General features: G+C 42.7%; 1 protein-coding gene across 5 annotated transcripts in view; it reads left to right on the forward strand.

Moving 5' to 3' along the window:
* The window catches only part of PALLD (palladin, cytoskeletal associated protein), a 383,511-nt gene that overhangs the window by 317,349 nt on the left and 39,616 nt on the right, over positions 1-26,546 (forward strand). For 2 of the 5 annotated variants that reach the window (XM_006081881.3, XM_014456614.2), the window contains one exon: positions 24,708-25,382. The exons of the other annotated variants lie outside the window; for them this stretch is intronic. In XM_006081881.3, the coding sequence (XP_006081943.1) occupies positions 24,880-25,382 (503 nt within the window). In that variant the 5' untranslated portion in view covers positions 24,708-24,879. The remainder of the gene's footprint in view (positions 1-24,707; positions 25,383-26,546) is intronic. 5 annotated transcript variants of the gene reach the window in all.

Below are 26,546 nucleotides of genomic sequence, written 5' to 3' on the forward strand. Positions count from 1 at the left end.
GGAATACACATTATAGACTAAGCCCAAACAATGTTTCCCAGATGTTCTCTGAGGTTCCGCAGGCACCCCCGATGAGTTAGGTCAGAAGTAGGCGCTGCGCCAGTTGTATAGGTGGGGAGGCTGACGATCCAAAAAGAGGAGACAGCAGCCCAGCAGTGTCTGGATCTAAAGGAGCCGGGGTTCCGGGGCCTGGCTGCTCCGCTGTCCCTCAGGTGCAGCTGCCTGTGGGCTCGAGGCGGTAGGAAACGGCCAAGTCTGACGGCCGCTGCACAGGTCGAACGAGCTCCCTGTTCTCTACTATATATAGTAAAGAACTTACATAAGATGCTGTTTAAAAAAAGACGACGGGGAGGAAAAGAGAATGCCAGCTGAATTTTTTCCACTAAAGCTCATTTTTCACAGATGTGTTTTCTCTGTTTCCATAATGACAGTGGACGGAGGGACAGCTCCCCAGGTCCGGCCGGGGAAGCAGCCCAGCGGGGTGCTTGGGGAGATGCAGTTGTGTCTCCCACAACTGTTGTTTACCTTTTCATTTCACGTTCCTCTCCTCCGCGGCTTCCAGAAGCCCTGATGTCTGTGGGAAAGGGGCGACGAGGAAGAAGGAAAACATTGCTTAAATGATTTAAATTAAACTCCACCATATATTTGGGATAATGTTGAAAAGGAATGTTTTAAGTTCAACACATGGGTGATTAACATAACTGTTAGGTCTATTTTAAGACGAACACTTCCAATTACAGTTAGGGATTTTTTTTTTTTAATTAACATGTTAAGCGCCTAGCCTGTTTTGTTTTCCATATGGAAAGTATAGCGTCAGTCACCGGTGACTGACTGGGCGCTTAACGTGTTAAGGCCTTTTTCTTCTAATCTTGTACTCTCTAGTACCCACTGAGGTGCAAACCTTGTTCATTTTGTTAAGTCGGGTTAGCTCTGCTTTATGTGACCTCCACATTATAGAATGTGAATGGGAACACCGTGATTCCATCTTTCCCAGGGCTGTCCGTGTGCCTGTGGTCCGAGAGGTCTAGCCAAGGGCGACACATGTCCCAGACAAAAGGGTCCACATTCGGACACTCCGGGTGTCCTGAATGTTAGTTGCTAACACTCACTGGAGGTTTGCTCAAGCTTTGCTTACTTCACGCCGCATAGGTGATAAGTAACTCACGTCATCTTCACAGCCACCGAGGCAGGTGCTGTTACAACCCCCATGTATGGATGAGGAAACAGGCTCAGGTAGCTGAGTGATCAAGAACACTCACCCCGTCATTTAGACACAGGCGGTCTCCCTCCAGGGTCCACTCCTGTGCGGTACAGCATGCCCTCTCACCCAAACACAGGAAGAGGTGATGTGGGCAACATTCCCAGGAGATGGAAGGACCTGGTTAGACTGGGAAGCGATCTGAGGTCTTCACCCGTGTTTCCCGCTGTGTGGGTGCCGGGCCCGATGAGGACCATCCACCGTCCAGTTTAGCTCTACTGAGGGCAAGAGATTCAGGTGTGTGTGTTTTCTTTTCCTTTGAAAAGAAAAAAAAAAGTTGGAAGAAAAAAGTTCAGTAATAGGCTAGACTTAGAAGTATAAACGTGGAACTGTTAGAGCCTGCCTCCCTTATGATCCAGGCCGGTCTTCCCTCTCTCCACAACCTTCTTTCGTAGCCATTCCTCAGCCTCCACGTTCCCACGAGCATGTGCTTATTTTGATATTGTCAGTGAACCAAAGCAGAAGATGAAGACCAAGCGAGCAGTTTCTTACTTATTGCAGGCCCCGCGTAGCCCACTGTGTAAGAAGGCTCCGTCTTTGCATTAGCACATTACCCACGCAACTCACTGCATCTGAGGGTTGTTTATTTGTAAATTAATCATTTCAGAATGCGGTATTAGCTTCACCAACACCATTGTGGAATTTAGAACATTTTTTTCAACTCTTTTTTATTTCTCATGAAAATAGTCCTTATGTCAAGATGAAAGAAGGATAACGTACTAGATAGAATCAGCAAGCTGATGAATAACACTACTTGTATTCATGGAAAAGTGATTGTTTAAAGGAGAGGTTTGTTTTGATGGATTTTTATTTTACACATACATTCTAACTTCATAAATCTTACCTTTCACACCAAGAAGTCTGGATTAATTAACGTTTGTGTGGGTTTTGTTTGTTTTTTTTAAACAAGTTTATTATGCAACACTTTAAAATATGACTTTGTTTTTTTCCAATTCTCTGGAGATATACTTGACATAACATTGGATTAATGTAAGGTGTACTGTGTAACAGTTGTATGTACGTATGAATAATGTATATCAAAATGATTATCAGAGTAAGTTTAGTTAACATCCATCACCTCACACAGTTACAAATTTTTTATTGTGATGACAACTGTTAGGATTTACTCTCTTAGCAACTTTCAAATACAGTCCAGTATTGTTCACTGTAGTCATGCTGTACATTACATCCCCGGGACTGTTTATCCATAACTGTAAGTTTGTACCTTTTGACCCCCTTCACCCATTTCCCCTCCCTCCCCTTCCATGTCTGGCAACAACCAGTCAGTTCTTTGTTTTTTATGAGTTTGCTTGTTTTTAAGATTCCATACATAAGTGAAATCATATGTATTTCTCTTTCTGACTTATTTTACTATATAGCATAATGGCTTCATAGGTCATCCATGTTGTACAAATGGCAAAATTTCCTTTATTTTTGTTGCCGAATAATACTGGTGAGTGTGTGTGTGCGCATGCACATATACATACCACATTTTCTCTATTCATTCATCCACAGGTTTTCATGTCTCGGGTTATTGTAAATAATGCTGTAGTGAACATGGGGGTACATATATCTTTTCCAGGTAGTGCCTTTCATTTTCTTCAGATAAAAACTCAAAGGTAGAACTACTAAATCATATGGTAGTTCTGTTTTTAATTTTTTTGAGGAACCTCCATACTGTTTTCCAACTGGCTGTACCAATTTACATTCCCAATAGCAATGCACAAGGGTTCCCTTTTCTTCCCTTCCTTGTTAACACTTGTTATTTCTTGTCTTACTGATGATAGCCATTCTAGCAGGCATGAGGGGATAGCTCCTTGTAGTTTTGATTTACATTTCCCTGATTAGTGATATTGAGAACATTTTCATGTACCTGTTGGCTCTCTGTATGTCTTCTTTGGAAAAATGTCTATTCACATCCTCAGCCCATTTTCTAAATTAGATTGTTGTTTCTTATGTAATTGAGTTGTATGAGTTAATATATTTTGGATAGTAACCCCTTATCGGATATATAATTTGAAAATATTTTCTCCCATTGGTAGATTGCCTTCTCATTTTGTTGATGTTTTCCTTTGTTGTGCAGAAGCTTTTAGTTAGGTAGTTCCAGGTTGTTGCTGTTTTTTTGTTTTTTGGGGTATTTTTTTTTTTGCTTTTGTTGCCAGATTAGCCTGTTACTATGGTAACATCTCAGAGCAAAATCAATATTCCAGCATTGTCTAGCAAATTAAACATCACATTTGAGGAATGTTTCAGGGGCAAGAAGGGGGAGTCTTTCTTAACATTAATTTCTAGGTCATCTTAAGATCAATCAAATGCAAAAATCAAGAATCTAAGAATTTCTCTTGTTTCTGTTCACCATAACACAGGCATCTATCAAAACATATATAGAAAGCAAACATTTGAGGAACAGTAAATGTGCTTTCTTAAATGTACCTTCAGCAGGAAACATTAAATGTATCTTTTTATTGCTTTCCATAATGGTGCTACTGTTTAGGGAATTAAAATATCATTGTTAAAGTGAGCCTATATGCGCCCCCCCCCCCCCGTTCCCCATTTCTCCTGACGTACAGCTCCCTGTCTAGAGTAGCTCATTAAGAATTAAACTCTGATTATTTAGAGCAAAATGTCATATTTGAAGAAGTTTTCCTAATAAGGAAGAATGATGTCATGTCTATGGAGGGGGGCCAGGTTCCCTCGGTTTGTTTGGTTTATATTAGCTGAATTTCAGGGGGAAATGAACTACTAAGCATGAGGACTGCCAACTCTATTTAGCCAAACCAACTCAGTCATACCAGGAGGCATTTTTTAAAAGTTATATACCCATCAGTGTACCATAAGATGTTTTTCCAGGCATATTGTTTTTATAAAGTTTGAGCAAGCATAAATAATACTTTCATTAACATTTTACCTTTACTTTGAGAAGAAAGAAAGTGTCTGTTGCCATCCCTCTTTAACTTGTCAGGTTTTCTCCAAGATAATGATTTTTGGGACAAAAGGTAGATACTTAGTGATAATACCATGGTTCAGAAAATTGTATGTACTTTTCAGGGTGGACTGACCAAGGAGGCAATAATGAGAGAGAGTAGTCATTTGTAAATAAGATATACACGTTGAACAGTACCCACTATCTGGCACTGTTCATTCTCAGTTCTTCTCCCACCCCCTAAACTTACTCTAAATGTAATAATAGCCTGTGCATCTTAAGGCAAGTAGGCTATTGTTTTTGTACTTTTTCATTAAGCCTTTCATTCAAACACTTCTAAAAACTGGAGGGGGAAAAAATCAAATTTGTACCCTTATGTAATTGTAAAACCTTGGCCTTGTAACTTTTTTGACATGTTGCATCATTTTTATTTTGCTCTAATACATGATCCAAAGCTTATCCTGTATTTCATGTGAGAGAAAATTCAAACTGCCCCCACCCTGGAGCCTGCTATCTTTTGCCTTTCCCCTCGCGGCTTCCTCCCCATGGCTGGTTGACATCCATGCTCACTGCAGCTGGCAGGGCCAGCTTCCCCATATAACCTTGGCCGTGCAGTGCCATATTAACCAGCGAGGCTTGCTCAGGAAATAGAATCTGCTCGTGTTGCCTGGAGGAGAAGGCTCTGCGGGAGGTGATGGAGTGGCACTGAGGGTGTCCCAAACAGGCCCCCCGTGGGTGAATGTCTCAGGAGAGTGGAACAGTTCAAGAAACACAATCAGAGAGTAATTGCTGATATTACTTGCTGGAAAGTCAACAAATACGGAAGAAAACGGAGGGTAACTTTTTGCCACTGTCATGGACAAATCTATCACCACCATCCCAGAGACCAAGACCTCAGATCCTAAGTCTCTGCATTATCTCTTTCCGGTTCATCAGGGCCCCAGGGGAATGGCTAATAGGATAGAAGCCTTGTGAGAAGAAGTGAGGGAACTTTCAGAACCAGCCAGGCCTCTAGGGTCTTTGTCTAGTAGAAATATAATGTGAATCAAAAATACTGGCTACAACGTGCAGTTTTAATTAACTAGTAGTCACATTCAAAAGGAAAAAGAAAAAAGTGAAATGCATTTTAATAATGTATTTTATTTAACCCTATGTATTAAAAATAGTTTCAACATGTAAGTAAATGTAAACATTAATGACATCATTTTATACTCTCTTTTTGAACTGAGTCTTCAACATCTGGGTGTGTTTTATACTCAGCGCACCTGAATTTGGACTGGCCACGTTTCGAGTGCACTACAGCCACAGTGGCTGGTGGCTGTCCTATTGGGACAGCACAGTTCTAGGGACATAAAATTAGGTCTATACCTTTATGCTCCAAACCAGTGTAGCAGAAACAGTGTGAAATATTCTAAATGGTCATCTCCATCTTTTCATTTACAAACTATATGGCAGGAATAAGAGCCAATCTCAGCAGTAGAAACATAGTTCATTCAGTGGAAAAGTGTCCGTTGAGTACCTGCTGTGCGTTGGGGCCCGTCTAGGTCCTAAAACACAGCTGGAGAGAAAGTCCCCTCCCTTAAGGTGCTCACCTCCCAGAGCTGCAGTGGGTCGGGTGGGGTGGTGCAGAGGGCTGGGCATGCAGGCAGAAAGTATAAAAACAGGTACATAAAGGCAGTAATGTCAGTGATAAATGCTGTGAAGAAATAAACTGGATAAGGAGGTAGAGTGAGACAGGAGTATTCTTCTTGCTCACGTATTGAATGAGTCATTTAGGAAGTGAATGGGGCTGTGTGATGGGAAACATGTTTTCAGTTCAGCCTTAGGCAAATACTTCCTCTAATTATCAAAACAACTATTTCTTAAAAGATAATTTCATTATTTAAAAACACCAATACCCAAAGAAATAAAGCAACCGGAGAACCTGGGTGCTATGCGCTTGAAAGCCCAATGACGTGTCTCCCCCAGGATCAGCCGACATCGCTAAAATAGGAAGCATGGCCTAAATAATACACAGTGAGACAGAACTTAGGAAAGATTTTGTTGTTGTTGTTTTAACAGAGGCAAACAAATTAAAAAACTTTTCTCTTTTGTTTCATATTTGCTTAAATTTCAAAGCCAATTACTTCCATGGAATTTGGTCTCAACTATGTGCATGACCAGTGAATGGGGTCCAAAGTGTAGGACTACACTGAATAATACGACAGTTATGTGTTTTAAAAAAATCTTGGTATAAAGAGCAATAGAACTATCATATACGGGGTGGGCAAAAGTAGGTTTACAGTTGTTCATCTGGAAAATAATACAAGAATTACTAAATAATACAAGAATAAACTCTGTTTCATGTACTCACAGCTATTAGCCTACTTTTGCCAACCTCTGGTATATCTGTGCTTATTGTGTATCGGCTAGCTTGGTAGGAAACACAAGAAATGGTCATTGTATTCATTTGATACTGGGGAGGGAAATTGGATTGGGATGAAGGAAGTATGAGATGAAGAGCTACTTTTTCAAGGTATCCTTTATGTATCTTTTGCCTTTTAAAGGCCAGACATTTTTAATTTTAATGAAGTTCAGCTGATCAATTGTTTTTCTTTCATGGATCACACTTTCGGTGTCTCATCTAAGAAATCTTTGCCTAACTTATAGTCACAAAGGTTTTTCTGTTTTCTTCTTGAACTTTTATAGTTTCAGGTTCATATTTAAGTCAAAGGTTAATACAAGTGAATTTTTGTATAAGATGTGAGTTGTGGGTTGAGGTTCACTTTTTGGCATATGAAAATCCAGTAGGATTTTTGTTTTGCATTGTTTATCACATGCACTTTTAGAAATAGGATTTAATTTCAAAAGAGATAAATACTGTATAGAAATACGGTCTGAACTTACTGGTTATGAGTTCAGTTTTAAAAAGAAAAAGGTTAGTTATGACTACTATATTGATTTTCAAGAACTATCACTGTGCTTTAATTCTCTAAGCCAAAAAAGTTAAATTCTGTTGGTCAAAAGATTGTGTTGATGCCTTGTTTCTTCAACCCATTTCATAATCAAAATGATGGTAGTATTATGGGGTAAGAAACTAAAAATGTTACATGCCATTTGTCAGGGTAAATTTGAACCAGACATTTAGATCAGCTGAATGAAAAGAGGCATAAAGGTAAATGTTCTATCTCCAGGAGAGGGTAGGGATACTGGAAATGAAAGGATATAAATTAATTTGCATGAACTAGAAGTCCTTAGGGGGAGATGAAGCCCTGCCACCAAAGACACACGTTGAATTATCAATAGATGGTCCACAGATGCCTCCCAAGAGGAAGTAGGTCTATTTAATGCTTGTATTATTGAGTTAACCTGAGGCCACGCACACCGTCTTTGCCCTTTACGGGAGTTGGGCTGGCCTCTCCAGATACATGCTGAACAGATGACTGTTGACTTGAAGATGCATTGATACCTAAGGTTCTTTCAGACCATTAAAATGCATGAATAATGTATATTTGAGGAAGGCTGGTTTTCGCCATACTCAAGTTTAGGACCATTTGAGTAATAAACGAGAGAGAGAGAGAGAGAGAGAGAGAGAGAGAGAGAGAGAGATCTAAGCTTTAGATCTGTACTGGGGAGAAGGAGGTGTGTTGCTGGCCCAATAAGCTTGCTAATACTTCACCCTTGAGTTCAGTGGCTGACCTACCCATCCGCAGGCAGCACTGTACAGCTCCCCCGGGCAGACCCCCACCTCCAAAGACGGGGAGAAGAAACCCCTCTCCCTGTGAGCAGCGGATGCAGGACAAGCAGAGGAAGGAGGGCTGATCTGAGCCCATCCCCACCAAGAGGGGAGAGAGGCTACAGGCCGGGAATGCTCCTCTCCTGGAAGTCCCTCCATGTGGAAACACAGTGAAGGGTAGAGTGCCTGCTCCTTCAGTGCCCTAATCTCCCACTGATACTACGTAGTAATCATTTTTAAAGCTGATAGCATGGTGTGCTTGGAAGGCAGAAAGACAGAAGTTTATTAAGTTATTAACATATACCATAAATGATTTTAATGTCTTCTGACATTTTTAAAGATTCTGTGGATCTTTAATTTACCCTTATGATATATTTGAGGTATCAACAAATGTCCATGGCAAGGAAAAAAAATCACTAGTAAATTTATAACGTTGACGTCTCTGTGCTTATAACTATTACATTATTCCTGTTTTATTCAGAAGGCATCCACAACAAAAATACTTACTAATATTGGTGCCCTGGTAGGAACTGCTGTGCTTCTGAGATTACAGATATGCTTTACTTTACCAGTGGACATAGTCAAGATAGAGCATGTTAAGAAGTCAAATTAGGAATTCAAGTGTAGCTAAATATACTTTGTATTGTTTTTACTCAGTACTAATCCCTCAGACAATACTATCATCATATTTAAACTTGGAAAATATGCACTATGCTGAGTCACTTATATGGATACGCACACACATCTGTAGGCACGAATGATGCGCGGTGTTCCCGGGGCTGTAACTGGTGGGCGGTCGGCGCTGCATTATTCCTAAGCAAGGCTCATCCTCAGCCGCGGGAGGAAGCAGCCCTGCGGGAACCTGACTGCTCTGGAACATGGCTCTCCTTTGCTCTTTGGACTGTTCGCCTGTACTCTTGTTAGAAGTGATTTTTGGTTTAGCTGTTAGTGAAAGCCAGATGTCCGTACCTTCATGATTTCCTCAGAGAGGCTAAGAGCAAAAAAACTGCGTTATTCATTTAAGCTCAGTCATTGACCTCGTGTGTGACACGTGGACAGACTTTCTTATTACATTGCCGGACAGCGTGATCCAGGGGCTTCCATGTGTACCTCTCATGGACCTCCTGTGCACATCATCATCCATACTGTATCCTCTCAAGTGGCTTTTCCCATGATTTGTTTTATATTTTTAAAAGAACAACTAGATCTGGGTGTATATACTACTCCCTGAATGAAAGACCACCTAATGTATAAATATCTGACAATATAATCATAAAAACCCAATGTGGTGTACAACAAACTTCATTAGTGACATCATTTGGAGAAGATGAATGAAATACAGTAAAATAAGCCCTATTCCATCCGTGCATACTATAAAGTGTTCTACCAAAAGGCATTTCAAGATGTCACACAGTTTTTATCATATTGTGATGGTCATCAATACCATATTGTGGAAGGCTCCATTTGCGACAGTGCCAGAGTCCACAGTCCACAGTCATATATACCCATGTTGGAAACTTCATGTAGCTATGATACATTTCTCTCCATTTCTTCCCAAAGAGTAATTACATTTAAATAATTGGGTTGTTTTATCTAAGAATTATTTTCGTCATTTCTCAGGGAGGGAACCTCATTTATTAACCGTTCTTCCCAAGACACATTTGGATGGACTTCATTTACTGTCGGGAAGATGAGATCTGCCTCCTGAGGGGAGAGGGCAGCGCTGTCATGCGGCATCTGTCTCATCCTCTGGCCTCTAAGGAATGTCAAAGTCACTTGGTCAAAAGCTAAGAAGGGTCAAAGCCATTTAAAATGTACAGTTCTTTTTCATGGTCACAAGTGTCTTAATTCATGCTGCTAAGTGACGTCTCTTGAACTTGCCAAAATGCATTTTTGGGGTTTTTTCAAGAACTTTTTCCTCTCTTTGGATGGGAGGTTAAAATTGGAGCCTTGAGATCCGGCGAGGTGGGGCCTGTATTCACACTCCGGGGCCCTTGGCTGCATATCTTGGCCACTGACATTAAACTAGCAATGGTCGGCCTTTAAGAAAAAATAAATTACTCCTCTGGGTACCCAGGTCCAAGTGTGCATTCCTGTCATCATTTACTCTCGTGAGATTGAAGTATGTAGAAAATGGCATTGGCAGCTTTTTATGTATTCAGACATGTTTAGTTGTTCAGTGATAGGTCAATATTAATAGAAGTCTAAAAAGTCATCTTTATAAGTCAGTGTTGTTCATCATGTAGAAGGTACTTTTAATTTTTTATTCCAGTACATTTAAGTGATGAAGTCTCACAGGAGATAGAGTAACACAACGTAATAATGTTCAGATGTCCAATACTGAAAGACTAGATAGTGGATTTTACAGTTTGGGGGAACTTTAAAACGTATTTAAAGGGACTATTTAAAAGTAGTTCAACTTCCTGTTTCACAGATATGAAGAAATGTGGGCCTCTCTTAGTCCAGGCCACACAAATAATTGGTGGCATAATCACTAATGCCCGGGACAGCGCTAAGTAGCCCATTGGCGGGAGATGCAGAAAAGGGCTGTGTGCAATTTCAGAAACAAAGCTATTCTTTAAGAGTTCAGTTCCAATTGCTGAGGACATGGTTCTTCTCTTATTTCTTTACTAGAGGCCCGATGCACGAAATTCGTGCAAGAGTAGGCCTTCGCAGCTGTGACCTCAATCCCTCCCTCGCAGCCGAGGCAGCTGCCTCGATCCTCCCTCACAGCCACAGCGGCTGCAGCCCAGGCTTTATCCCGGAAGGATATGCGGTCTAATTAGCATATTATACTTTTATTATTATAGATATTTTCTACAGTGCGCATCTTTTTCAAAGAGGAGAATGTGGGACAGAACAATAAGTATGTGGGTATTCTGTGCCAAGGAACTCCATTATGGTGTTTATTACTGTTATGTGACATGCCTATTAAATCTCCTCAGAAATTTGAATTCACTTTTAACTTGAAAAATGTGCACTGAGAATCTCTACCAATTAGTCTCACCTTCCTGTCCCTACTCTGCATTTTCGGCCTTTGGTGTATGGCTGAAACTAAATGATGTTTAGTTAGTAGAGACCAAGCATTTAACAGTCTCTCAGTGTCGTGCATGCTGGTGAATAATGCAAATACTGAAATAAGAAATTCTGGGGAGAAATTTAATTTCTTTTTTTAAAAATATATTTTTATTGATTGCAGAGAGGAAGGGAGAGGGAGAGAGAGATAGAAACATCAATGATGAGAGAGAATCATTGATCAGCGGGAGATGTGCAGGAGGCAGCTGATCGATGTTCCTCTCTCATCGATGTTTCTAACTCTCTATTTCTCTCCCTTCCTCTCTGTAAAAAAATCAATAAAATATATTTTAAAAAAATAAAAAAGAAATAAAAGAAATTCTGGGGAGAAATTTAATTTCTTTTTTTTAAAATATATTTTTATTGATTTCAGAGAGGAAGGGAGAGGGAGAGAGAGATAGAAACATCAATGATGAGAGAGATCATTGATCAGCTGCCTCCTGCATGCCCTATACTGAGGATCAAGCCCACAGCCCAGGCATGTGCCCTTGACCAGAATCGAGCCTGGGACCCTTAAGTCCACAGACTGACGCTCTATCCACTGAGCCAAACCAGCTAGGGCAGCAACTAATTTCTTATTTTTAAAACCAACTCCTTCAAGTTGCCTTGTGTATTCTTATAGTTTCTCCAGTAAATAGAAGTTTGTAAAACTTAGTATATAGATCATAAACGTCACCTTCCTAAAATTATACTGGTGAAATACCTTCAGGACATGGCCAGGTTGTTTCTATATGTAGCTGTATTGAGCTCCTCTGCAATGGCGATATCCCAGGAGCAAAGAAACAAAGGGGATAGAAGTGACAGAGTTACAGCTACTCTTGGGTGGGACCCGCTTTACAAAGGTCCTCTGTGGCTGAAGAAACCGAATGCCCATGGACGTACTAGACAAGTCCTGCACCTCAAGCAGAGGTGCCATAACATAATAGTCATCTGCATTGCTTCCAGCTGGGTAACCTTGAGAAACTTAGTATAACTTTGTGCCTCGGTTTCCTCATCTGTAAAATGAAGATCATAAAAGAGGCCTTATCTCCTGGAGTTTTTATAAAGATTAAATGAGTTAATGTAGACAAAGCACGTGTAAGGGCATCTGGTCCATAGCAAGTGTTCAGTAATAGTCAGCTATTACCATCAGTAGCAGTAGTAGTGATGCTGGCGGTGCTGGTAGTACTAGTAGTAAGAGTCATGATGGGTTACATTCTTTGGAGGAGAGCCTCCCTGGTGACTTCAAACACAGGGAGTGGTTGTGCTCAGGCCTCCAGAGTATTAGGTGCTATCTAAGTCAGTAGCACTGTATCTTTCTTTATGATGTGACTTTCTTTACAATATAAGCTTCTAGAATTGCATTTATTTTAAGAATTATCTATTTATAATTTACACTCGAGACCTGGTGCATGGATTCGTACACTGGTGGGGTCCCTCGGCCTGGCCTGCACCCTCTTGCAATCCAGGACCCTTCAGGGGATGTCAGAGAGCCAGTTTTGGCCCGATCCAGACAGGAGGGAGTCTGATCCTGTATGTTGAGCATCTGTCCCCTGGTGGTCAGTGTACATTATAGCAACCGGTCGTTTGGTCACTTAAGCTTTTATATATAGAGATGTTTTAAGATTTTTATATATGTTAACCATTACATTAATTTCTATATGCACAAGGTTAAAAATTTTTCAAACTACAAGTATAGATGACTATAAAATACAAATATAAGACTTCTGCCCAGCTGGTGTGGCTCAGTGGTTGAGCCGGGAGGTCATAGTTTGATTCCCGGTCAGCATGCCCAGGTTTTGGGCTGGTTGGGGACAGGCAGGAGGCAACCAATCAGCCATTCTCTCTCATCATTGATGTCTCTCTCTCTCCCTCTCCCTTCCTCTCTGAAGTCAATTAACAACAACAAAAAAGACTTCCTCGACCTCATTCTAGTCTCACTATCCAGCGATGAACACTCTTAACTATTTGTTTTTAGTCTTTCTGGTGGTTTCTTTCACAACTTTATGAACAGTCTATGTATTCATCCATTCAGTGATTGATCCACTTCAGATAGTGCTATTAGATTCATTTTTAATATCCTTACCAGCAAGATGTTCTTGTCAGGCCTTTGTTACTAACGAGCTGATAATTTTGTGAAGTTACTTAATCTCTGTCTTTCTTTTCCTGTGTCTATAAAATAAGGAAATTCAGTGAGTTGGTTTCCAGGGCCACTTTTTTAGAAGTATTAGAGAGATTTAAACTAACTTAGGAAGGAAAAAGAAAACCTGGGGGGATGGGAGGGAACAACTATTTTGTACCTGGAATTCAGAGATAAACCTGGTGTGAGGGTTAGACCTGGATCAGATGCCGAGACAGCATCTCAGTTTTAAAAGTCTCTCTCTCTTCTTATCTGTTATCTCCCCACATGGTTTCAGTTTGTAGGTATGGGTTTTCTTTTTGCAGGGTCTTCCTCCCGTGGCAGCCAGCGACTCTGGGGGATTTGTCCTAGTAGTTAGGTGTCAAAGGACAGAGGACACACTCCCCTGTTGTCTTCCGTGTGAAATCCTGATTGGCCTGGCCTGACCTGGACTCTGTACAGGGCGGGGCCACGGTAGGTTTACGTTGTGAGTGCCCAAACACAGAGTTAATAGAGCTGTTGTCATAATCACAACCTGCATGTCTTACCCACACAAACAACTGAAAACCTACTTCTGCCCGCCCTGTAAGTATCCTTGCAGGATTTGCTGAAGCCATACGACGATGAGCATCTCACTGTGCTGGGACCAAGGGTTGGGGATTTGCGATTGGCAGACCCACAAGGAATAGGGAAGAAGCCGATCTTATAGAAAGAGGGGGATGTTTTTCCCAGCTGAAGGGAACAATGGTAGATAATAAAAACAGATATCTCCTCCTCTGGAGCTTCAGGCAACTGTGGTTTTAAGAAGGAACTCCAGTTCTCCTCTGACTCCTGAGTCATCGCTTGCCTTTATGAATGCTCACTGCCATGTCACCAACCAATGCCCTTTCGCATTCTCCTTCCAGCAATAAAGGGTGCCCTTCCCTTACACATTCTTTAACTTCCTATCAGCAGTTAAGAACTCCTGGCAGTATTTTCGCAATAATTTGAACAACAAGTCCAGACATCAATGCTTCAGATTCCAGCCCCAGCACCGGAGTTCACTGCTGCCTTGTTAGTAACACTCTGTTGGATCTTTATGACCCGCTACACAATGGACACACCGGGAAACTATTTCCCCTTTCTGTCCAGGGACCCAATTTGTTATCTCAGGATACAGTCTATGCTGTGAAAAAGTGGCTGTAGAGCATTTGCAGTGATGGGAAAAAGGGGCCCCGCTAAGGCAGAGAATTGCCTGGAGATGACTCAAGTTCTCAGCAAGTCCTGAAAATATCCCAAGGCACTTTTCCTCAAGGTAAACACCAACTTGGGGCATTTTTGACTGATAACCAAATAAAATGGAAAATGGGCGCTGGGACAGGGTGAGCTGCCTGAGACACGATAGAGTGCCTCCCGGGTGCCAAATTAGGAACTGTGCTCCCAGGTTCACAAACATCTCCTATGGAGGATGGGAGTTTCATGTTTTAGATACTAAAAAGACAGAAATATAAGTAGTCATTATTATAAAAGAGCTCTGATTGTTTCCCCTCCCCCCACCCCCATGAAAGGACACCTAGCAATCTCTTTGCAGGTGTTTAGTGACATCCGTGTGCAAAGCACTGTGGGAATCATTGAGGACCCTGGCTCTGGGAGACGTGGCTGTGGGTGTGATAATGTCACTGCCAAGCCCTGACAGGCCCAGACCGGCCTTGTGGAGTGGGGCCATATGGAGGGAGAAGGAGTTGCTAGATGTTATTAGGAGGGGCTTTGAGAAGAGATAGATGTTGAAAGGGGCACAGAAGGATCAACACAACCTCAGTGGATGGAGAGAGATTGTTGGAAACAGAGGGCAGAACATGAAAAAAGGCCAAGAAGAAGGAAACCTCAAGGTGAGTTCAGGAGTCAATGAGACTAATTTGGGAGAATGGAAAAGTGGAGATAAAGTAGTAGTTGGAGGTAAAAAATCAATTAAAATATTTTAAAAAGAAAAACGTTAGGGCTGCCTTGGGCCAAATATTGAGAATCTTCAAATATCAGGCATTATTAGGGGGAGAAACCAGATTGGGGTGAGAGGGACTCTACTTTAGACATGCTAAGTTTTGAGGTGGAGTGGCATGTTTAGGCTAGGTGGGAATAGGTAGTAAAAAATACATATAATTGATGAAAGAATGGAATTTTGTGGGACTATAAAGGGGAGAGTTGATTGAAGATGAGCAGTTATGTTTCCATTTATGTAGCAGCTGTTAGAACCTGAATCTCTTCATATTTTGTATCATTTTTGGTTTATACAGCATTTTATGTTGTTTTGCCTTATTTATTTATTTATTTATTATTTTTTGGAGACTGTTTATGACCCAGCCTGAACAATGCAATGAAATTCTCCTTTAGCTCAAGCTATGATGAAACCAAAAATAGATCTCGGCTGAGATTGGACTTTGTGGCACAAATTGTGGTTTATAGGTTATGGTTGTTATTGTTCCAACAAATAAGTGTAATTTAAAAATCATTTAGAAGTAAAGCAAATGTTGCTGAAACAAACAAAAAGAATTGGAATTCAAGGCTGAGGTCTGGGTTAGAGACAGAGATTAGGGAATGAGGGTAATGCTGTTGACCCCTTGCACCAAGAGAAGGTAAAGAACATTTACATCTTAATGGGATGTGTATAGAGAGCTGGCAAAGGACCAGTGAGGGAAATGGGGTGCCATGTGCAAGGTAGAAGGACAGGAATGGTTGGTGGTGTCAGTGGTGGCAGGGAAGGAAGGGTTGGGAGCTCACACTGTCAGAAGGGACAAAGGTAGGAATGACAGAGGAAGGTCTGGGACTGCTGAATGCGGGTCCCGAGCATGGCATAATCCTATCTTCATGTTGAACAGAATACCTTAAAATAATGGTTAGGCCCTGGCTGGTGTCGTTTAGTGGTTAGTGTCAGCCTACACACGAAGGTTCTCGGGCTCAATGCAGATCAAGGGAACATACCTGCGATTCAAGTTCGATCCCTGGCCCTGATCCAGGCACTTGTGGAGGCTACCAATCAATGTGTCTTTCTCACATAGATGTTGACGTCTCTCTCTCTTTCTCCCCACCCCCCATTCTCTTCTTCTTCCTCTGCCCTCCCCCTCCCTCCCTTCCACTCTCTCTAAAAATCAGTGGAAAAAATATCCTCAGGTGAGGATTAACATTAACAAAAATAATAATTTTTAGAAGGTTTATAAAATCAGGTCAAAGGACCAAAAAAGTTTTGTGGCCGAAAGAGGGGAAAGGCTTATTAACAGAACAGTGGCGACGGAGCCACTGAAATGGTTCACGTTTCTTTAAGGGAGAACATTATAGCAGAACCACATCCAACCCAATTCCCATGGGAACTGTTCGAGGCACACAAAAACCAAAAGCTGTTCTTCCTAATTTTTGGACAGAATTTGTCTACAAGTATATGTGTCTTAAGAAAAAAAAAAAGTAAATAATGTTAACCAATTAGGTGATGATTATTCATAGTAAAAGTACGCCCCCCCCCCCCAGGATCCTTTTTATAAGATTTACTATGGAATTATTTTAGTTTGCCTCTAATGCCTTCAAAATCTATTATTGTTAACCAAAAAAATAAAAGATACATTCATCTTCCAAAAACAGCTGAAACATGCGAAAACAGCATACGTATAAAGTTGATATATGTATATGGATATAGAGCAATATCCTTGAACTTGGTGAGTTGTTTACAGTTCCTTTAACACTAGTTCCTTCATAATGTTTAAATGTTACTGGACTAAAGAGTAAGGATCATAAAATCTGAAAATTTATTAGGACCATACAGATATTACATTATAAATTTTCACTTTAAAGTAGAGAAACTGGGCTCCAGAGAGGATAAGTGAATTATCCAAAGTCATAAATACCTCGTGGCCAAGCGCAGTTGAACTATTTGAACATTTCTCTAGTTTGGTTGAGTCTGTGTTCATACTTGTAAATAACCTGTGTGATCATGGCTTTATCTGTGCAAGATATCTTACTTACAAAAACACAGCTTGGAGAAGCACAGTTTTTCTAAGAATTACCTTAGAAAAACAGCTGTGTGACCCTGAGTGCTGTATAACTTGATGGCACAGCTAGTGTTGTACTTTACAGAAATCTGGGGGATTTTAATAAGATTCAACAGGATTTATTGAGCATCTTACAGGTGAACAGAGAGGGAGATATTGAAGATGAAATGTTTGAAAGGAGTCTAGAGAAGTGAAAATACTGTTATTTGTCTTTCAGTAGAATAAAGCCATTTGGTGAAAAAGTATGGAATAAAGCCATTGGTTGAGTAGGTAATGGTTGTTACTTTTGAAAGATATGACTCTTTGCCCTTAGTAATAATTCATTCTTACAAATACAAACTACACACCACTGTTTTAGATATTCAACTCAGCAAACATAAACTAATATGGAAATGACACAGGCTGGGACAAGACTACCAATGATAAAAATGGAAATTTGAGTAAACATTAATCAAATGAAACCCTAAAATATACAAATTATTTACTTCATTGTAAGACTGAAAGTTGAGTATTTGTCTATCTTCCCCACCCCCCACCCCCTCTAATTCTTTATAATCTCAGAGAAATTTTATACTTAAGTTCCTCAACATCTATCGCTCAGGTGGCTTTTCCTTGGTTGTTCTAGTTAGAAATGAGATCCCTGATTTGCTTCAAGCATTGACAGAAAAGATGGGAGAACAGGTTTTTTCTTTAAGAATGTACTTCGTCTACGTTAAGAATTGATATCAAATATTTTCAGTTGGAAATAGTCCATATTAGTTCCTTTTCAGGCCCACTAAATTAGCATAGTTTTTATAAGAATCAGCAGCTAATGCCTTCCTGCTGTTTTCACTGGCCTGTGTGGCAACAGAAATGAAAATTATTTAAGGCATTTCACTGTGATGTGGAGTTGATGCTTTTAGAACCTGACCTCACATTCCTCCCCCGGAAAAGGCTAAGGCTGACATGCCCGAGCGCCACGTCACTGGGCTTCACCAGGCTTATCAAGACCGTAAATACCTCCGGAGCCGGTCCCTTATCACATACGATTTATATTGGGATACACATCCTCTCCTCTCCTCTCCGTGGGGCTGTCAGTGCCTGGACCACGTCCTGCCTCGGGCCCTGCGGCCTTCACAGAGCCAGGTGACCGCCTACCCCACGGAGCACTGGATCTCCCTGCACCTCCGAAAGGAGAATTCTCCGCAATGGCCAGTGGGCTGCAGGGTTCGAGTCTGACGAACCGCACGTGCTGGTACTGACCTTCGTCAGAACACCATCTCCCAACCTCTCCGTCCTTATTCCTTGTGCCCCATGAGAGACATGGCCAGCCTGTGGTACTCCGGAGACTTTCCCAGGAGGATTATGACTTGGTCAGCAGTTGCTCCCTCTCTGTCGAGTGTGTTTCCCTCCACGTCCTGCGTGGTTCAGGGTTCGGGTCTGAAAGAGGAGCCGCACACAAATGAGAGAGAAAAGACACGAGATAATTTGGAAATATTGGGGGACCAGGCGGGCAAGTCCAGAAGGACTTCCACTGATGCTCAGGCCGCTCCAACCTTTTATTGATCAGGGGTAGCCCTTAGGTAAGGAGATTTCAATGACACACAGATTAGCTCATCAGTAGACAATTTCCAGAAATAGGCAGAATATCTAATCAACAATAATCAACAAGGATTTACATGAGTATCTAAGGAATTAAGTGAACTAAGGTGGGGATGATGCTTCAGCTACCATTATCTAGATTAACTGGGTGGTGCACAGCTCCGACCTTTGCTAGGGCTTCAAAGGTCACTAGCTTTTGGGGTCTCTTCTCTGATAGTGAAGACGATAGATAGTCTCCGACACCTCTCTTTCTCATGGTACCTGGAGTGACTTCACATAGAGATCAGTGTTATGTATGAAGACAGAAAGAGCTACTGTTTTTCTGTAGCACGGCCCAATGCAGGTCTCATTCTAGGTGGGAGAGACGAGCCTCTCTAAAGAGACTCAGTCCTGTGCTCATTTCACTTCTTCCTTGAACCCTCCTAGGTAGTTCACTGCACTCGGTCTTGGCTCTGTCTAGAGTCAGCGTGATTTACAAAGGGCTCGGAATGAATTAAAGATCAAAGAAATGGTCTTTTAAAAAGAAACCTGTGTCATTTTGCAATATCTGTTAAACACACATTCCCAAAGTGGTCAGTTTTGATTGTAACATTCTTGGATTTGTGGTACTTTGTAGACAACCCAAGTCTACCACTGCCCTCTCCCCCAACTTTATGGGGAATGTATGTAAATTCAGTTATTTTTCTACTTACACCCTCCCCTAAACCCAGTGCAGTGCAATCTCATTTGGCTTATATTAGCCTAATTGTATTGTGTAAATGACTGTTCTCAAGACTGTGATTTCCATAAGAGGGGCAACAAGAACTTAGTGCTAAACCAAGTAGGTTGCTAGATGCTGAGCCTCACCAAGTGGACCTAGATTCTATGACGTGAAGGCCTACATGGAAGCATGAGTAACAGAACAAGAACAACAACATTGAAGCACAAATCTAATCAAGTTGTAGATGGAACTTTAATGAGTACACCCTGACCTGCAGCCCTTGTAATAAGTCCTCAGAATTAATATATTGAACTGCCTCATACATAAGGTCCTGAGCTAATCCCAGTCAGAGAGGAATACCCCCTAATTATCTTCATTTGAACATTTTTAAAATTCCCCAGCCCATATGAGGCGCTCTGTTATCGGACTGCCCCTTGGGCTGTGCCTGACAGCACAGTGAGGTAAGAAACTGCCGCCAGAAACAAGCATCGGTGTTGTCACTGATGCATCGGCCGTGCTTCGTGCTGGGCGGGGTGTTGTGAGGGAGCTGGCTTAGGGTTGTGAGGATGCTGTAGTGTCACAGTCCCTGTGCTTATAAACAGCAGGACCGGAGCAGCTCACCCTTCAGAGGGAGCAGTATTGCAGCTCCGTGTCCTGCAGTGGCCTCTGTATCACACAGTAAAAAATGAGAGGGAATATATAAACCAGCAGCATATTTATTCTGAAAGCACTGATGATCCCAAGAGCTTCCCCAGACAGTGATGAATGCTCCGTCGTTATTGGTGTGAGCAGGGGATGAACTGCTGCTCGCAGGCCAGACAATGCTCCAGAGGCCGGCTGGGAATTTCCAATTTACATAGAAGTTGTTTTCCAGAAGTTCACTTTCACATCCTTTATTTTGAGCTTGGGCGGCAGCCCCCCGGAGAAAGGGTGATATGCAGTAACAATGACTGACTTGTATTCAGTCTTTCCTTCTTTACTGAGCACTTTGGAGAGAATGATATAGCTCGGCTATGGAGCCAACCAGGTTCTGTCCTTAGACAGGTGACTTGACCTCACTAATCTGTGGGGAATTTAAAACATGGGGACAATCGCTGCAGCCCTCCCCGGGCTGTAAATGAGTCAGCCCAGTGCCAGGAGCATGACAAGTGCTGTCCCTCTTCTCCCACCCCCACTGTGGCCATGTGAGCGGAAGGTTGAGGAGGAGCTGCTGCGAGGCCAGCCATCTCGCCCCCCGACCCCTAGTTCCCTGTGTCCCCATGTGCCATTGCCATTGTCAGTGCCAGCTCCTTGCAGGGGGCACAGATGAGGAGAGTTCCCTACAGTAAGGAAGACATTATCTCCATTTTTAAATCTCCGCTTTGTAAAGTAACCAGGATGGATGGGTTGTCTCTCCTGCTGCGGGACATTTATTGAGCTTCTACGATGCCCCAGGCACTGTGCTCACGGAATCCTCACAGTCACCCCACAGTGAGGAGCTGGCGGAGTTGTGCTCCAGGCCAGTACCAGCTGGCGGAGTTGTGCTCCAGTTACCCCACTGGCACTGCCTCCAGGCAGGTGGCAGAGGTTACTGAATTGGAAAGTAAACTGCGTTCTACATCTGTCTGTCAATCCTGAAACTTTGCCTCATTCAACAATCTGTAAAACTTGTGCCCAAACCATTGCGGGGAGGGGGGGAGGTCCCTCTGGGGAGCAGGGATCTTGAGTGTCTGTAATGTAGGAGAATCCACTGAGCTAGTATTTACATATTCCCTTCCTGAGCTGCCAAGATCCTCTCTCATAGTGGTCCCATTTCACCCTAAAAAAAAAAAAAATCAAATTTGAAGTCAGATATTCTTGAATATATTCTTAAATATGTAAATATTTAAAATCTTGACTGATGATCCAGACCCTAAAGGCCCTATGGCTGCATAAGAGTTAAATCCTTAGGAGGCAAAGATGACCACAGACTTCTAAAAAAGTCATGTTGAAGGTCAGGGTTCTTTTTTACTTTCTTTAAAAAAAAAAAGTTTTCCAATTACAGCTGACATTCAGTATTATATGATTTCAGGTGTACAGCGTTAGACATTTATATAACTTATGAAGCGATCCCCCTAAAAGTCTAGTACTAGGTCAGGGTTCTGTTAGGTGGACATGTCTGGTGTAGGGAAAGGGGCCAGGGACAGACGGGTCTAACTAACCTGGCTCAGGCAGGTAATGCTCCGTGACCTTAAGCAAGTTACTTACTAGTAAAATTCCTTTCCCATTTGTAAAGGGACTATGACAGGTACATGACAAAAAAAATCCAGACATCTCATTTCCTTAAGTATTTAAAACTTTACAATTGAAGGAGGGGTTGGAGTAGGGCCTTTCTTAGTCCTTTTGAATCGAGGGTGTGGTGGGGAGAGGGGAAAAAAAGCTGGGTGGGGTTTGATGGAGTAGGTGTGCAAAAAACAGAAGACTTGAACTTTGACACTCAAAGTGTAGCTGCAACCAGGGCTGTCTAGAACTTTTAATCTAAATGTTCAGCCTTTACCCAGTATTTCCAAGAGGTTCTATTCAGTGTCATTTTATTTCATTTTCAGAGAAAAGGGCTGCTGAAAAAATGGGGAAACCAGAAAAGTGATGAATTTTTATAATAAATAACTTTTAAGTAATTTCCAAAGGCCACAGGTAATCTTCCCTTTCTGGTACCTTTCATTTCTTTTGCCTTTTTATCTCGGTAAAATCAATTTTTATTTTAAAAAACAAAACAAAAACTTGCCCGGCTGGTGTGGCTCAGTGATTGAACATCAACCTATGAACCCGGAGGTCATAGTTTGACTCCCAGTCAGGACACATGCCCAGGTTGCGGGCTCGATCCCCAGTGTGGGGCGTGCAGGAGGTAGCCACCTCAGAATCCAGGTGTCAGACCCATTTAATTCAGGTATTCTTTTAAATGATGATTTGCACAGAAAGCAAGTCAGACCCTTGAAGATTCAAAATAACTGTTTTGCTCTCCCTTCCCCCACCCCTCAAATTCCCTGAATATTGTCTTCCTCACGCAGTGCAGAACGGGGGAGAGTGGAACCCTAGCAAAGCTCCTCATTGCAGTGTACACTAGTAGCCAGAACAGTAGGATGCCTCTTCGTTTCTTGTGAAATGCTACATTAATACTTTCTGGAACTGTCACTTACGACTAAAAGCAGCATCTCAGCAGCTTTGAGCCCACTTGGCTTGGCAAACTGGGTGGTTCTTTTTAATGCCCCAATGAGTAGGCTGGAGCCCAAACAGAAAGTTAGAGCCGGTATGGTGGTGGTCTGGGCTTTGCTGCTCTGGCCTCTTTGAAGACTGGCTTCTCCGGAGCCACTCCCTAACCCTGGGTAGAGGACCCATCACACCACACACAAGGTATGACATGATGTTTGCAGCAGCCGCGCCAGAGCCACTACCCAGCGATTTGCTGATGTCAGGCCAAGCTTAAAGTCCCTCAAAATGCAGGCTGGCCCAGGGTAGCGGCGCTGTGGCTTTGAGGAGGTCCCCACAGACCACTCCCAGCCCAGGTGCACAGGAATGGGATGCATTCCAGGAATGGGATGCATTTTTGCCACAGCTAGGAAATGAGATGGTAAAGGCAGGGCGGTCAGAAAGGAGTGTTTGGGGATTCAGAATGAGAGCACTGCATGATGGGTCTTAGAGCTGGTGGGTGGTTTTTATGAGTTCTATTCCTGGGCCGGTTCTAAACACATGAGCACAGGAGCACATGTGCTAGACAACCGCACAGACATCCGGACTTGGGTGTCCTGGTGAATTCCAGCAGTGGCAGGGGTGCTTGTAAAATGCTGAGAGTACGTTCCATGGGACCCACAGAGTTCTTTGGTGTTGGAACCTGGAAGCTCTGCACATTGTTAAGCATGTGGGATCATCTTCTCTTTATAATTTTTAGTTCCCCAAAATGTGTAATCACCCAGTAAAGTGATTACTGGGTGATTACAGAAGCGAAGAGCAAATAGGACTTTTTTGCTGATGTTCCCACAGCTAATGATGCTTAATAACAGATCTAAATCTTGTTTTATACCTTTACCAGCAGCTTCAATTCCTGATATTGCTTTGGATGTATAAAAGCTTCATTTTTGAAGATGAAATACCTATGGATAAGGAAGATTTTGAGTTTTGGGGTTTCATTTAGTTTTAAAAGGTGTAAAGTTGGGCCCTGGCTGGTGTGGCTCAATTGGTCCAGTGTACCGATAAGTTGCGGATTCGATTTCTGGTCAGGTTGAGGGCTCAATCCCCATGTAAGGGGCATGCAGGAGGCAGCTGATATATGTTTCACTCTCACATCGATGTTTCTCTCTCTCCCTTCCTTTCTCTCCAAAGAAAAGGTTTAAAGTTGGGAACATAGCTTTTCCCCTATTGGTGGAATGAATATGCGGCCTGTTTTATCTGCTTGTTATAGTGCCACCTTCTGTTGAAGTTCGTTTTGACAGCCATTAGTCACTATTCAGTGAATAAGGGAAAACAATCTATATATAAAATTCAGTTAAAAAGGAAAGCTTCTGAGTAAAATATAGCTAATTGCTAACTTTAACAATTCAAAAATTAATTTAAAATTTTAATTCAAAACTAAAAATTCAATCTCTTCTTGGTGGTAGAAAGTACTTGGGGAATTAAAACTGCATTAGTATAAAATTAATAATTTGTTATTCCTTATTAAACACCTATATTTTAAAAATAGATATTATTCCATATGATTTAGACATGGCACAAAATAGCTAATATTTTTATCAACATTTATTAAGGTTTGTATAAAAAATTGGCATTTCAGATTACTAAAATTTCAAGCATGGTAAATTTTGCATATTTTTAGGGAACAAATGCAGAAATTGCAGTGGATCTAACCTCCAAAATCAGCCTGTGGTATTTCTCAAAGGCAGAGTTGACAGCATGAAGTAGGCAAAATGGACTAACCTAAGTCTGCCAAAAATAACTCATATCAAGTGGGGTTTTTCCTTTTAATTTTCTCATTCTGATAAAATTCTTGCTCTAAAAAATGGCTACAAATGAGAGGACTGAGACTCGTGTCAAACGTTTTTCTTTAAATACTTCTGTTCCATGAAAATGAAATACGACTCTTGGAAGTCGGACCGAATCTCCATCACGATCTGTAACTGATTTGAGTCATTAGGTAAAACTTAAATCAGACACTGAGCTCGCAGATCACACTGAATTGACTCCAGGCGGATAACCTGTGCCTCATTGTCCACGTACAGCGTGGAGCTGGCAGGCATGGGAGTGAGTTATATGTTCACAGCTTAACCTCCCTGCACCAAAGGAACGTTCCTTCTGGCTCCCTCTCTGAAGGTGTCGCTTTTGTCTCTCTTCCCAGGGACCCTCTGAAAATCCAGCAACTGCAGAACCAGATCCGCCTGGAGCAGGAGGCCAGTGCGCGACACCCGGTGACCGGCACCCCGTGCAGCGCGCCCCCCTCGCCGCCCTTCCCGCCGCCGCCCGCCTTCCCCGAGCTCGCGGCCTGCGCGTCGCCCTTGGCCCTGGAGCCCATGAGCGCACTCGCCTCGCGCGCCGCCCCCGCCATGCAGTCCTCCGGCTCCTTCAACTATGCGCGCCCCAAGCAGTTCATCGCGGCTCAGAACCTCGGTCCCGCGTCCAGCCAAGGCACCCCGGCCTCCAGCCCCAGCTCCTCCAGCCTCCCGTCGCCCATGTCCCCGACACCGAAGCATTTTGGCCGCGCGCCCGCGCCACCCTTCGCGCAGCCCTTCGGCACCGAGGCCGAGGCGCCGTGGAGTCCATCCTCGCCATCGCCCCCGCCGCCGCCGCCCCCGGTCTTCAGCCCCACCACGGCCTTCCCGGTGCCCGACGTGTTCCCGCTGCCGCCGCCGCCACCGCCGCTCCCCAGCTCGGCCCCGGCCTCCCACTGCGCCTCCCCCGCTGCCCGCTTTGGCCACAGCCATTCGCCCGCGGCCTTCCTCAGCTCCATGCTGCCCTCGCAGCCGCCGCCTGTCGCAGTCAACGCCCTGGGCCTGCCCAAGGGCGTCACCCCCGCGTGAGTGACAGCACCACCCTCCCCTCCCCTCCCACCTGAGGTTGCCTGGCCCCTTCCCCATGCACCACTGACCTGCAGCCCAAAGGGGTACCCCTGTCACCTTTTTACATACCTACCTTCTTCCAGTTTTTAAATTCTCATCACTTGGCCAAGCTGTTCTTGCAAAGCCACCTTACCGTTGCTAAGAGCAGCACTTTCTTCTGCATTACCAGGAGATAATGCAGGAGCTCCCCAAATCTAAGCAGGAGCTTCTCAGGAGCTCCCCAAATCTAAGCAGTGCTTTTACATTCGATGGCAGTGGCGTCAGCTACCACTTCCTGAGCATAGTGCAGTTCACGTGTGTTCCCTCACTTGGTACACTTCTAAGATATATGAAGGGTTCCAGTGGTCAAACAGTTTGCCAGGGTCACACAGCCATCACATGGAGATTTGAATCCGTGCCTGTCTGACTCCAAATCCATGCACATACAAGGCCCCACTGTACAGTCAAAATCGGTTCTCCGATGTCTCCTATCTCGAACAATTCAGTTCTTGACCAAGTTGTTCACAGGAAAAAAAAAATGTCTCGGTTATTGACCAAAACTTCAGTTTCGACCTGACAACCCTTTCATGTTGATACCTCAGCATGACAAAAAGCATCTGTCAGACAACAAATAAAGGAGCGAATGCTTTTGTTGCTGGCAAAATTCACGATTCGCACAATTTTAAAACATAAAGAGGCCATCAAGAGTGCTAATGTTGCTAAGGATGTGAAAGTGCTCACAACACAACAATCCCAGACAGGTGTATAGGTAGAAAAACTGTTGTTGATCGGGTAAAGGAAAGCAGTTAGGCAGTGACAGTATTTCGAAGGCAGTGATATATGAAAAATCCCTTTAATGCTAGTAGGGGGTGGTTCCATAAATTTAAGAAGTGTTTATTTAACGGTTAAACAGTACATGAGACATATACTGTATATAAGAAAGGTTAAAACGGAATCATTTGGGAGTCTGGGACAGATTAATTCCATTTACATTATTTCTAATGGGGAAAAAGGATTCGGTTTTCGAACAATCGCTTCTCAAACAGCCTTTCAGAGTAAACTGAGTTTGAGAAACGAGGTTCCTCTGTATCTTAATATTTCAGATCAATATTACAATAGAGGTGGAGGGGCTTGGTTATTAA

The sequence above is a fragment of the Myotis lucifugus genome, unplaced genomic scaffold (assembly GCF_000147115.1).
Source record: "Myotis lucifugus unplaced genomic scaffold, Myoluc2.0 scaffold_1, whole genome shotgun sequence".
In the NCBI taxonomy this organism is placed as follows: domain Eukaryota; kingdom Metazoa; phylum Chordata; class Mammalia; order Chiroptera; family Vespertilionidae; genus Myotis; species Myotis lucifugus.